General features: G+C 40.8%; 1 protein-coding gene across 12 annotated transcripts; it reads right to left on the bottom strand.

The window, feature by feature from the left end:
- Positions 1–612: 612 nt before the first annotated feature.
- ANKRA2 (ankyrin repeat family A member 2) lies at positions 613–11,050 on the bottom strand. 12 transcript variants are annotated; one of them, XM_023618197.2, is made up of 10 exons: positions 10,681–11,045; positions 10,383–10,504; positions 7,769–8,161; positions 6,982–7,140; positions 5,355–5,420; positions 3,238–3,335; positions 2,638–2,763; positions 2,270–2,336; positions 1,714–1,794; positions 613–1,130 (listed from the first exon to the last, which is right to left on the bottom strand). In XM_023618197.2, exons 3-10 carry the CDS (start codon positions 8,055–8,057, stop codon positions 1,075–1,077), a joined length of 942 nt encoding a protein of 313 aa, XP_023473965.1. In that variant the 5' UTR covers positions 8,058–8,161; positions 10,383–10,504; positions 10,681–11,045; the 3' UTR covers positions 613–1,074. The 12 variants fall into 12 exon arrangements, with proteins under 12 accessions (XP_023473965.1, XP_023473966.1, XP_070089575.1 ...); XM_023618198.2 differs by having other exon boundaries at positions 10,803–11,043; XM_070233474.1 differs by having other exon boundaries at positions 10,085–10,504; positions 10,681–11,028.
- Positions 11,051–11,071: the final 21 nt, after the last annotated feature.

Raw genomic sequence — 11,071 nt, 5'->3', positions numbered from 1 at the left:
GCAGAATGATAAACGGGGGTTTTAAGCTGAACGTTACCAAACCAGCATCCAAAACGACCGGCCATGGTTCCTGGCTGGGGGCCCTGGCCTCGTTTCATTCCTTGGTATTGCCTGCTTCTTCAGCTTTCTCTTCCATTCTGGATCTTTCCATTAATTCCCTTTTGCTTCAACTAATTAGATAAGGTTCAGGTGGCTTACAACCGAAGTCTCATAACTGATACAGCACCTGTTTTCCAGAGGAAGTGATTAACCCACGTCCTACGCTCAGGGGTCAAGTCGACTGCAGCCCCGGCTCTCCCTGCGGGATCTGCAGTCACTCAGCTTCAGTGCTCCTCTAGTAGGACTGAAGGCATCTGACTTTTAGTGAAGAACTGACTTCTCTTTCACGGGGGACTTTTTCTACTGAAAAGCTTATTTGCGAGAGAAAAATATTCTAGGTATACTTCTAGAAATGACAATCTTAAGTCTTCGTTGACTGACTTACATTCAATTTATTTTAATTATATTGTTTGAGCTAATGGAGTGTTCTGGCAGGACAGAGGGTTAAACAAAAAATCCTAAACAAATCCCTCAGTAACCTTATAAAATTAAAAAAAAAACTAGCATGCACACTAACAGAAAAAGTACTTTATTTATTATATCATTTTGTAAACAATCACACTGTGCATTTTTTAATTCAACAATAACAATCTTTTCTCCTATGGATTTATAGCAAACCCCATATAAAGTCAAGGAGTTGATACAAGAGTCAAGATGAATAGGGCAGAATAATTTCTGAACGTGTTAAATTACAGCACTTGATACAAAGACAGATGAGTGTCTGTACCGTAACAATTTACACGCCACAAAACATTAATTTATGATTTTAAATATGCAGTAAAACACATTTATATAAAAAGCATCAACATTAACTTTATTATAAACCAGTGAATTACTCAGAAGAATATTTATTAAAACTTACTAAAAATCAGTAAATATTGCAACTGAGGTAAAAATTTATAAGTAAACAAAACTATCATTTATAAGGGCCCCAAAGTAAACGCAGGGCAGGTAAACGCTTCCTGACGATGACGTCTACTCCTTGATGTTTTGAAGCAGCTTCAATAAATGTGACTCAATAACCTGTTGAACTAGAACAGGCAGGCAATCAGAACCACAGCATGATGAGCACAAAACTTTAAAACGAACTATCAAATTCAACTTAACATCCCCAACTTCTTCCTAAAAGAAAGTTATTTCTAAATAAGATACAGTCCAAGGACGATAAGATTGCAACGCAATACTTAATACGCTTAAAACGCAATCGGTCACTGACTCAGTGATTGCCCAAGTTACGGGATTTTTTGTTCTTGGTTTCTAAATTTTGAAACTGAAGGGCAGTCCAGAGCACAAGGTTGTTGTAAGGAACACAGAAAGGCAACTAAAAAAGCTTTTTATAAGAAAGTTTGCTACAAAAATGTTAAACGCATCTTGCAAGTACGTGTGCGCTTATCCTCCAGCAACTAATTATTTGGGTTGTGAAGAGTAATAGTAACAAACTCATGTCTAGACTTTATCGGAATTTGTTGATTTCGCCCACAGTTAAAAGTACACGTCAGCAGCTGGGGTAACATGCAGCACTCCGCGATACACGTAGTGAAATGCTTTGGACCACCGGTTTGTACTGTTTACAGACCTTCACCAGAAGGAACCCGAGAGTTCTGAAACGCTTACCACTTCTGTAGCCCAAGGCGACAGCTAAATCCATAGAATTATATCCGGAGTCGGTTTCAATTGTTGGGTCAGCTCCATTTTCTATACCAAAATAGAAAAATCTACATCAATAAAATGAAAATATGGCTATGTTTGTCTATTACCGGCTCACGTGCAAACAGCGGGACTGATTTTCAGCAAATGTGGAAGGTGTTTTCAGGACGTTCTGACAGAGGACAGAGAGCAGAGCATTCCCTGTGGGGGCTTGGAGGGGAGACACGCCAAGCAAACAGGCACCCTCTCGCACTGTGGGCAGAGGGCACAGCCGCGGATTCACACGTGACCCCCAAAGACAAGCAGCCAGGACAAGGGCCCCGGGTGCAGGGGGGCTGTGCGACAAGCTGCCTCCCACAGGCGGCTGTGGGGGCAGGGGCTCCGGAGGTGGGGAGCAGCGGGACCACTGAATTTAACAACAGTTCTGATGCTCCTGAGGAAGTCCCGGGGAGGCCAGCTTGTGAAAAATAAAACAAAGTCCTCACATGGCACTTTCTAAATATTTTCACTTTTATCTGCTTACCTAACAGCATTTTTACACATTTCACATGATTTCCATGTACAGCATAAAGCAAAGGGGTCCCTCCATTCTGCAAAAAGGAACGGGGAGTCAGTTCTTCAAGGTGAGCAAGAATGGAATAACGCAGTGCTGCTGCGAGAAGTGTTACTAAGAACGAGCGGGTAAAGTAGCTCAGGGTAATCCTAATATTTTGTGAGGAACACTTAAATCAGGACTAATAATTGAGGACATTAACTTTTCCTTCCAGGTGTTTAATTAGCAAAGGTGATTAATTAAGTAATCTTCTAAGTGTTTAATAAGATTTATGATGTCTCCCCAAACCAGAGAAATCCTAGAGTGACAGTAATTTAGAATCAGCATCACAGACTCACCCAATCGTATTCATTGACATCAACTCCACAGTCAAGCAGCATTTTGACAATATCTGTGTAGCCTTTACTGCAGGCCAGGGACAGTGCACTTTCTCGACCTTTTCCTAAAAGCTGCGGATCGGCACCCTGGAGCGGGAAGCGGGGATAAAAGCCTTTTCAAATTCACGCAAACAAGAATATTGTTATTTCTCTCAATAACAGTTACAGCTCCACACTTAGGTCAGTCATGTTCTGGGATTAATAAAGAAATACTGCCAACTTCTACTCGGGGATGCTCTCGTCATCGGGGTGTCTGGATGCCTTCCTCCCTCCCTCTCTCCATCCTCCCTACTCTTCACTCTGGAGTCAACTCCTCCAGGGCGGACAGAGCTGCTCCCACCGCTTAGAGGGGCTGGGCCTGAAGTCGCCTCTCACCACCTCACGTCTGATCAGTCTCGCCTGCCCCACTCCATCCGAGCTCCGCAGGGACAGGAAAAGCGTCTCACAGTCTCTTGGATCCTCTACCATCACACCCAGCTGCCTGGAGCTACAGCAACTTTACTAAAAACTGAGCTGAACTTAAGGAACTGTACACAGACGTTTTCTGAGCATTTTCCTTACATTCTGAAGCAGAAACTCCACCACAGCTATCTGCCCGTGTGCTGCGGCCCACATCAGAGGAGTAAACCCTTCTTCATCCGTATGATTGATAACATTTTCTATTTAAAAGAAAAGCAATTTTTGTGATCTAATTTAACAACCACATACAAATAGCACCTCGGCAATCCCGGCATTCTACAGAGGCGATGCTGTGGCTCAGTGAGGGTCACTCTGTGCTGACTTCTGCTCACTTAAGCCCTATTGTGCGTTGCTGCAATGTGCCGTCTGAGGGTATGAAAATGTGCCCCGATGTACACAGCTGCGTTCAAACAGCGTATTACTGAAAGTATAACCAGCAGATGCGACATAATGCCAGGTGCAAGGCAGTCCACAGAATCCTGGACTCAGAATCGGAGACCAGAGTTTGAGTGTGGCTCTGTCACTTTGCAGCAGTGTGATTCTGGGCACATCATTTAATTTCTCCAATATATGAATAATACCGCGCTTATCTCAACGTGTGGTTGGGAGGATCACAATAAGAATGAGATTACATGCTAGCCTTTAGCATTATGTAAATACCCATTACTATAAAAACTCCAAAATCATATTACAGCTATCTTCTACTCTACAGCTAACACCACTGCCATTGAATTTCTTTCATTCTTGATAGTTTGCTTACATAATATCATGTGACTGAGGACTGAATAATCTGAAACACAGCACCACACAATTCCACCCTGAATCCCATTTTGTTTCCTGGATTCAGTCTACTAGTTATAAAGTCCATAGTTTTTTCCCTATATTTATTTAGTAGATTGAGAATGAAGCCTTCAAATATTTATAAACAAACAGAAATATAACGATGAAGTAAGTCTTTCCTATAAAGAATGACGTGATTAAAAAAAATAAAACTCTTTTATCATGTGCCCTGTATTCAATCAATAATGGTGGGACAACTGGCTAACTTTTTGAAAAATGAAAACACAAGGGCTGGCCCCATGGCCTAGTGGTTAAGTTCAGCGTGCTCCCCCTGGGTTTGGTTCCTTGGGGTGGACCCACACCACTTGTTGGTGGCCATGCTGTGGTGGTGACCCACATATAAAATAGAGGAAGACTGGCACAGATGTTAGCTCAGGGCCAGTCTTACTCACCAAAAAAAAAAAAAAGAAGTCACAAGGGAAAAATAAATTTGCCACTTAAAAATGTTAAGCTTTTGTTTGAAAACATCATAAAGTCAAAGGAAAAATGACAAACTGGGAAAAATGACAAACATAAACAATGAAAAGTGGATTTCTTTAATTTAGATAAGAGTTCACATAAATCAATCTATAACAGGCAGTTCACACAAAAAGAAATCCAAGTAGACTATAATTTAAAAACTGTAAACAAAACCAGTATGAGATACCATTTTTCCCCCATGAGATTAGCGGACATTAAAGTCTGATGACATCCTCTGTCAGGGAGGGTGGGGGAACAGGAACCCTAACTCTGGTGTGAGGACAGGACAAACATCTGGCAATATATATATACAAGTAAAAATTCATATACCTTTTGACGAGCAAATGTACTTGTAGGAATTACCCTATGGATATACTTAAAAAGAATGCCAACGATATTGTTACTTAAGAGCAACAAACTAGAATCAACCAGCTCCAGGGAGACTAGTTAAAAAATAAAAACATAGTATAGATATATATGCAATACACTGCAAAATCATGGACTTATTAAAAAGAATGAAATCAATCTTTATGTGCTTATACGGGAAAATTTCCAAAATATTAAGTGAAAAAAGTAAAGTGCAATGCAGGGTGTATATTCTTCCTCTTATGTAAATAACAAAAAGCACATACATATTCTCACGCATAACCCCAAATAGAAACAGAAATGTCTTCTAGAAAAGTTTTCTAAAAATAAGAAACTTATAATTCTTGCTTTTGGGGAAAAGGCTAGGGTGGTAAGGGAAACTATAATTTTTAAAATCTACAGTTCTTTTTTTTTAAACTATCTATTGGGTTGTCCTCTTGGTGAGATTATGCAACTATTTTTTTTGTCTTTATACTTTCCTGTGTTAAAATAATAACAAATCTAAGAAATCCTATTAAGTTTGTTTGAAACACATTTTTTAAATAGGCTGTTACCTTGCTCAATACGGGTAGCCAGGTAGAGCATCTCTCCCTGAGCAGCCAACTGGTGAACAGATAAAGCTGAAACAACACCATAAAGCCTCATGTGTTTCTGTAGGGCACACCGCCATCACCTCATCGTTCATGTTTGTGCGGCACTTTCTTCTTCCAAAACAAAAACTATCATTTTACCGTTTAAAAAAATACGACTTCAAATATACCCTAACTTTACAAGTAGCCATTCTGTATCTGAAAATTGACTCTTACATGTTTAAGGTACTTCTGACATCTGCAAAGTGTTATTATCAATGAATGTGCAAACTGTGATGATCAATTATTAACAATGCAAATTGTTATTGATCTTATCAATCACAGAAATGGTTTAGACGCTTAATTTTTAAAATGCTATCACTGTATCCAAATATATAAGGAAGCTGGGTCTAAAAGACACAAAGACACACCTGTCTTTTTATTGACTGAATCCGCTGAAGCCCCAAATATCATTATTTCAAGACTCCATGGGTTTTTCCTAACTTTAGGAGCAGTGAGGTAGTAAATGGAAAACTGGCCTTGAGAGTAAACTCTTGAGTGCTGACCTATTTGGGCCTAACTAGCTGTGTGACCTTGGATAACCGAGTAAACATTTGTCTGTAATACGAGGGATGTGAACCATATGATCTCCAGGTGTTTCTTTTCAGCTCAAAAATTTTATGGTTGGAATATTTTAAGACACTATTTTTATTTTAAAGCAAAGGCAAAGAGGCATTGTTCTATGAGAGTTCATCTGAAAGATTCATATCACTTGATCCTTGCCTTCAGCGATATGACTTGGTGGCCTTCATACGGAAAGGAAAGCAACTGGAAGACACAGGCAAATTTATATAAGGAATACAGAAATGGTTAATAGCTGGGTAAGAGTCACAGACTCTTCCTGGCTTAACTGCTCCAGCATGTGATTCAAAATTAGGAGGGATATAGTATTTTTGAAGCAAAGACAAATATTTCCCTGTGCTTTAGAATACAGATGCATTTACATTATATTCTCAAATATAGCTCCTAACATCATATTGCTAACTGTTTTTCTCTCATTAACATACCCATACTATATAGAATATTTTCTAGTTTATTCAGAAAAATTTCATTTCATTTCTTCTAGAATGATTCTACATTTTTAAAAAAATTGTGGATTCAAAGTTTTAAAAAAGGTAGTTTCTTATTCATACTATATTCAAACTCAAAATTACAGTAGAAACCACTTAGCTTTTACACAATCACTTGTTTATCAGTGATCTAGTTTATAAATGAGGTGTGAAGCTTTGCACCCCAAGACACAAAAACGCTTACAATGTCTTACTCTGCACAAAGTCCAGAATAACTCACTGTGTTTTATAGAAAAACTACAGAGGTTTTAAGAATTAATATTTCAACCTGTATTTGTTCTCAACAGAGAAACATAAAACAGGAAATATGTGAACATGCAGTAACATGTGAAAATGTTTTAAATTACTAAAACTACCAGGGTATCACTTAAGTTTTCCAAAATAGAATATGCAGTTAATGAAAATAATGTTTCAGAGCCAAACTCTTGAAACCATTATACTGGTATCAAGAATTTTTTAATACATCAGTGGGAAATACTCACAATTTGCTAACAGAGGAGTGGTGGAGACCTCGTTTCCTCTGTGTTTGTTGGTTAAAGTAGTCGACTGTTTGATGGGGGAGAAGTGCTTGGTTGTGGAGGGAGTGTAGACGTGCCTCACTTGGATTCCCGGAGAAGGAGACGTGTGGATATTGCACTCAGCTGAGGAAAATAAATGTAAACATATTAAAACAATATTTTAATGACAAAGCATTTCAAAGTTCTATATCAATGTTTACATTAAAAAAGAAATACTTGAGGCATAATATCCTCAACTGTTTCTCAAGTCTGTACTATCATAGTGAAAGTTCCAGAAAAAAATCTATTAATCTTGAGCAGTTTTATTCTGAGATTAGTGTTTTTATTCAATAGATTGTTATAAAAGTAAATCTACAATATGTTGACAGATTTCACTGCATTAAACAATAGGAAGCTAATGCTAACCAAATATTCATGGAATAGGGAATGTCAAGCTGATGCGTTCCTACAAGGCACAAATAATTTTTTCCTCCTATGATTTTAAAAGGCAGGATAAGGAACTTTACTAGGGAATTTGTAAACAAACAAAGGTTAAGCAAGAAATTTAAAAAAAATCAACATGCACTTATGGACATTATACATAACATGAAATTATTTAATTTTGGTTTCTGTGAGATTCCAGAAAAATCATATTAAAAGATGACTTCCAAACTCTTTCCCAAACTCAAAATCCCATGATCAAAAAGGGGGGGGGGAACCCCAAATAAACAAAAACCAAACAAAGGCAGATATTTATACCATAACTTTCAACCTTTAAAGAGGACAGATGCCACCTCCAGGTCAGAGTTAACCTGATCTTGAATATTTTTACTATCCTCCTCGTTTAAGGACTTCACGAATCGAGAACACACGTTCATATCGAATCGGTTAGGCAATATAAACTTCATTCCCATGGCAACACCCTGCGCGGATCCTTCTTCTGCACTCGCATCCAGCGGCTGTTCTCTTTTGACGTCTGGCACGCCAGTTAGATTGTAACTGGCGGGACATTCCTCCACTATCAGCCGGGCTCCAACATCCAGATTTGCTGATGTAGCCATGATTTCAACCGTAGTTTCAATAATTAAAACATTTCTTGATGATTTCCTCTTAGTTTTATAAGACTGGTATCCAGTATATTCTTGGAATTTGGATGTTAAAAAACCTGAAAGAAAAAAATTAAAAATATTATACCAACTTAGGTGAAAGTACACAAAATAATCATTTTCAATCAAGTATGCAAACAGTGCTCTAATAAGCACCTATACATAATAGAAAGCATATGACGTTCAGAGGTGGAGGAACCTGGGCACAAGTTCAAGTGTCACCATAACCTCTCGAACCCACAGTGTCACTCAAAAAATGGGGATTCCACCATTAATCTCACAGGATCCTCTTGAAGACCAAATGAAATGCAACAACATTCTCACCTCCATCACTAGGGTCCAACAAATTTTAGTTACCCTTTCCTATTCCCAAATATTGCCAGATGGATAAAAGGTCAGGCTATGAAAGTAAACTTTCAAGTAAAAACTTTAACCTCTTACCTGAGGTTCATTTTCTAACATGCTATGTTTATAATGGCTCTCAGTTTGAATTTAAGAAAATATAGAAGTCACACTGTATTCTAGTCTCTTAGCACCTACAATACCCATGATTCCTGGCGAGTGAAGAGCTTTATAAAACCTTGATTATGATGAACTGAAGATTTATTTATTTCTCAGTTTTTGTTCAGATCAAGTGTTAGCAACTTAATGCAGGTTTTGATGAAAATTAAAGTGTAGAGATTATAGATTGGCTTCTTTAGCATCTTGAGGACATTAGGATCAAAGTATAATTTTTGGATCTTGATCTTTATAATAAGTATTATGAAATAAGAATTACTGATTATTCTTCAAATGTAGATCGTCAAGACATGAACTCAATCAATGCTAACTCTTGCACAGATGATAAGCACACCTGTTATTCAATAATTTACTATTGTTTTAAAATGAGTTTTCAGTAAAGTCATTGCTGACACTTTCCTGTAGACCTGCACTGAATTTCAAGAGAAATTCCATTATTGTACCTAAAATTGCTTCTACAAAACTCTAAGACCTCTAAGATATATAATTGTCCTAGATATATAGTCACTGAGACAGGAAGAAAACTAACATCCAGTTAATTTTTTCATGTTAGGGTTTACTTCCTCTTACAAATTGTGAGAGGGTGCAGGGTGTTTTAAAATTGGAATTAATCAGAATTAAAAGAGAAAAATGCAACCAATCACAGTGAAGGTTGGTAAACCACACATTTACAGATAACCATTGTTTACAGTTTTAAAACATTTTCCAAGATTGATCCTTGTAACAATCCTCTGAGTAGTCGTGGCAGGCAATCCTGTCCACTGTAGTGAAGAGAAAAAGGGAGCCCATGAGTTACGGGGACCTATCCAGCTCTTCTGACTTCATCACCCTGTCTATTAAAATAAGAACCAGCACTAAACTAATCCAAAACTTTCAAGGAAGAAAGAGCTGAAGAAATAACAAATAGTAATAATAATAATAATAAAGAAAGCAACAGGTAACAAAGTCAACACACTTTAGCAAAAGGAAAGAATGCAAGCAGAACAGGAAGTGAGCTGTGCTTCCGATGGAGACAGCTGCAATGCAGAGGTCTTTAAGAGGGTCCTGCAAGATACAGCTGTGCTTCCTGAGGGAGGAGCCATCCCCCAGACTGCCACCCAGAGCTGGGCTAAGTGCAACTCCCCGAGCTCTCAGCACCCTGCAAAAATCTCTATTTTAGCGTTTATCATTCTTTTGAACATTTCCATTTCAAATCCCAATGAACTGAAAACTCCTCTAGAACGGGGACCACTCTTACTAATCTTTGCACACCTAACAGTGCTTGGTCTTGTCAGGTGTTCCATAAATGTTGTCTGATCTGAACTTTAACAATGTTTCATATTCTTTTCTTGTCCTGAAACGATCCTGCAGACGCTCAACAATTTGCTGATTAGCTCTGGCTTCCTATTCCCAACATCGCCACTAAGTAGCTGTGCAACCCTGGACAGACAAACCATACAAGTTTTCTGAGACTCACTATTCACCTACGAAATGAAGATGGTTGAAACGGGCATCTCTAGTGCTCTTTCCAGCTCTAAACATCTTCCATGTTAGAAATCAGGGTTTATAGATGGAATTACCAGTGTTTGAGGGGAGAAGAGCACCGGACTCGGGGGAGGAGGGAGTGGAAAGAGAACCCTTATCGTGGCACTACTCCAGAGAGGAGAAGCTAAGTTGACTGATGAGGCCAAAATTCTGAAGAATAGAAGGAGGGGTGAAAAAGATGATCGAGAAGAGGAGGCGGAGAGAAAAAGAGGTAAGGCCAAGGAGAGCCAGGATCACCTCGGTGTGTCGGAGCCCAGGGATGAAGGGGGAGCGCCTCACGAGAAAAAGTGCGCAACTGTGCTAGTCCCCAGTGGATGCTCACGACGGGAGCCCCCGGGTCCTCCTAATCCTGGGCTGTCCTGCGAGGGAAGGAAGGTGCATGAGGATGAGGATGCCTCACACCGACAGGCGCCCCGGGTCCCAGGGCAAGAGCCCGCTGCGGGGGATGCTGCAGGCGGGAAGTCCGCGGTGGCCGGCCGGCTCTGCCCGGGAGGCGCCCAGAGCTCAGGCACCGCGGGCGGAAGCTCGGGCTCACCCGCGGCGGGCGGGTCCCGGGGACCCGGGCTGGGGGCTGGCCGGGCGGGAGCGCTGGGCCTCGCGACCACCCTCGACGGCCCACGGCAAGGCGGGCCTTTCCATCTGCCGCCGCAGACTCACTGCAGGCCCCCCGGCCCGGCTTGTTTGGACCCGACGTCACTTCCGATTTCTCCTTTCGTTTTCGGGCCCCAAACCGATCCGCATCCCCGCTGCCGGAGAGCTCCGGGCGTCTTCCCGCCGCTGCGCCGCGGTCCCCGGCGCGAGCACTCCACACCCCGCGCCGCTCAGCCGGCCGCGCCAAGTCACCGGCGCTGGGCCGCGGTCGGCCCGGCCACGCCCCCTCCCCAGCGCCCCGCCCACCGGGCCGGGCCGCGTACCCCGCGCCGCGT

Source organism: Equus caballus, chromosome 14 (assembly GCF_041296265.1).
Source record: "Equus caballus isolate H_3958 breed thoroughbred chromosome 14, TB-T2T, whole genome shotgun sequence".
Classification (NCBI taxonomy): domain Eukaryota; kingdom Metazoa; phylum Chordata; class Mammalia; order Perissodactyla; family Equidae; genus Equus; species Equus caballus.
Note: the sequence above shows the minus strand (reverse complement) of the source record. Positions and strands in the feature narration are given on the sequence as shown.

Coding starts and splice junctions, on each gene's coding strand:
- ANKRA2 (XM_070233474.1), bottom strand. CDS start 10,142: ATGTTTAGAGCTGGAAAGAGCACTAGAGATGCCCGTTTCAACCATCTT. Junction 3,336..5,354: donor GGCTACCCGTATTGAGCAAG/GTAACAGCCTAT, acceptor TCTTTTAAATAG/AAAATGTTATCAATCATACG. Junction 2,764..3,237: donor TGGAGTTTCTGCTTCAGAAT/GTAAGGAAAATG, acceptor TTCCCGCTCCAG/GGTGCCGATCCGCAGCTTTT.